The following is a 1,942-nucleotide window of genomic DNA, read 5'->3' on the forward strand; positions in this document are numbered from 1 at the left end:
CAACGATAGCTCTGGGCCAAGCTTACATGGGGCACGGTGACCAGCACTCGTCTGAACGCCTATCACGATCCTATCACGGAAGCTGCCAGCGCCTATCGCGATTCACTAGCGCTCGTCACCAGCCACCAGCGCTGATCGTTCACACTCGGCGTATGCCGGATTCGGAAATATCGCTGAGAAGGGAACAGGAGAGTGTAATTACAGGCAAGTCGCGTGTTGTGTTGTGCTGATACCAAGCAGGATTGGTCCGTCCAGTTCAAGCAAGTCCGTGGATTGTCACCGCATCATACGATCAGCGAGCCCAGTCTTGGATGCATTGGCCGCATCGCATAAAGTGCTTACTGAACAGCGCGCATCTGCAATAGATCGGAGAGACCCCGTCTTCACAGCCTATACCAGACTGTTGGGATTCACCCAGAGGGTTCGAGAGGCAATGTTCATACGACGCCAGGCGCATACTGTACGTGGCGAGCGCTTTGCAACGTTACAAGCTTACAGATCGTATCAATGTCACTCCCGGAACGCGAACGTGCAGCAGCCAATGCAATGATTTCCTTTTTAGTCACTATCTGGGCGTTACTGGACGTGGTCATGTATCACCAGATTGGAGACCCATCCAGGCGCGGCTTCTCCTTGGGCCAGGGGTATCTCCCGAATGTGCAATGTCGTAACGGTGGCCCTACAAAACGGACCACCCAAACACCAGAACGCCGGGCCCATTAGTCCATGTGATGAGGGGAAGGGACCCATAACCTCCTCAAGCTGGTCAATGTACATCTGGTTATTATTTTGGGCGTCGCTGTCCATCCCACCCCTTAGAGAGCAAAGAAAAGGCCGAAAAGGGCCAACCAGGCAGGCTGGGCGAAAGCGACCACTTGAAGAACGTTGGCTCCAGCTGTGACGACAGGCGATGTGCTTGAAGTGGGCGAAGTAGGCGTGCTGTTGGAGCCGGGCGTGGCAGAGCTCGTCGGAACAGGGACCGTGCTCGAGGGTCCCGACGCGTCGACCTTGAAGTTGGCACACGAGATGCGAGTCTTGTTCGAGAAGTGAACAACGAAGCTGCGGTCCGTGATGGAGGCATTGGCGCCGTTGTTCATTGAGCCGAAAATGTCCGTGTACGTCGCCTCGAAAGGATCCGAGGTAATGGCGCCGTACTTGCCGCTCAGGTCGCCAACCTGGCAAGTCTGAGGGAACGACTTGTCACAGACAGGCGTCTCACCGCGGATGGTAGGGTCCAGGTGCGCGCCGGTCGAGGTACAGTTTCCATCATCGGGGACCTTCTTCTCGTGGATATGGTAGGCTGCAAGGGATTAGTAAGCAGAGCATGTAAAAAAAGGATACCATGTCGAGGACATACGGAAAGGACCGCCCTCCTTGGGGAGGTTGGAGAACTTGACAGTATAGACGACGCCGATACCGTCAGGGCTGGACTTGACAGAGACAGAGCCCTTGACATTGCCGTCGAGGGAGCCGGCGGTAAAGAAGGCCTTATCCGGAAGGGTTCCGGCGGCCGAGGCACCGACTGGGTTGTTGGTGACTGCTGTGGCATTGCCCAGGTCCTATACACGAAAGAGGTTGTCAGCACGGCCCGGTGGAGCAAAGGTGAAGTTCCTTACGCCGGTCTTGATACCGTCGGCGCTGGCGAAGGCAAGGCCGAGGGCCATGGTAGAGAGGACACCGAACGAGTGCATGGTGGAAAGCGTGGGTCGAAAAGCGGTTGCTGAATTAGAGATAAAGGCCAGAAAATCCTTAAAGCTGTATTCGACTACAGTAACACGAGCCCGAGATGTAGGTGCTGGATTGTGCAGAAATACGGGACCAAGGGGACAAAGACGCCTTGTGCGGACAGAATACAGAGGCGCGGGTGCTTGTTGCTTAAGAGAAAGGAGCCGCTTTGTTTTGCTTTGTTGGACCTTGGAGTTTAAGCCGGGTGTATGGAAGC

The 1,942-nt window shown here is 55.5% G+C and overlaps 1 protein-coding gene across 1 annotated transcript; it reads right to left on the reverse strand.

Moving 5' to 3' along the window:
* Positions 1–815: 815 nt before the first annotated feature.
* Positions 816–1,691, reverse strand: PG986_006860 (superoxide dismutase; the record flags this gene model as incomplete). The annotated part of the gene is made up of 3 exons (XM_066843082.1): positions 816–1,300; positions 1,358–1,559; positions 1,617–1,691. The coding sequence occupies 3 exons, from the start codon at positions 1,689–1,691 to the stop codon at positions 816–818; spliced, it is 762 nt and encodes a 253-aa protein (XP_066699194.1).
* Positions 1,692–1,942: the final 251 nt, after the last annotated feature.

The sequence above is a fragment of the Apiospora aurea genome (genome assembly GCF_038362705.1).
Source record: "Apiospora aurea strain CBS 24483 chromosome Unknown utg000005l_segment0_segment0, whole genome shotgun sequence".
Classification (NCBI taxonomy): Eukaryota; Fungi; Ascomycota; class Sordariomycetes; order Amphisphaeriales; family Apiosporaceae; genus Apiospora; species Apiospora aurea.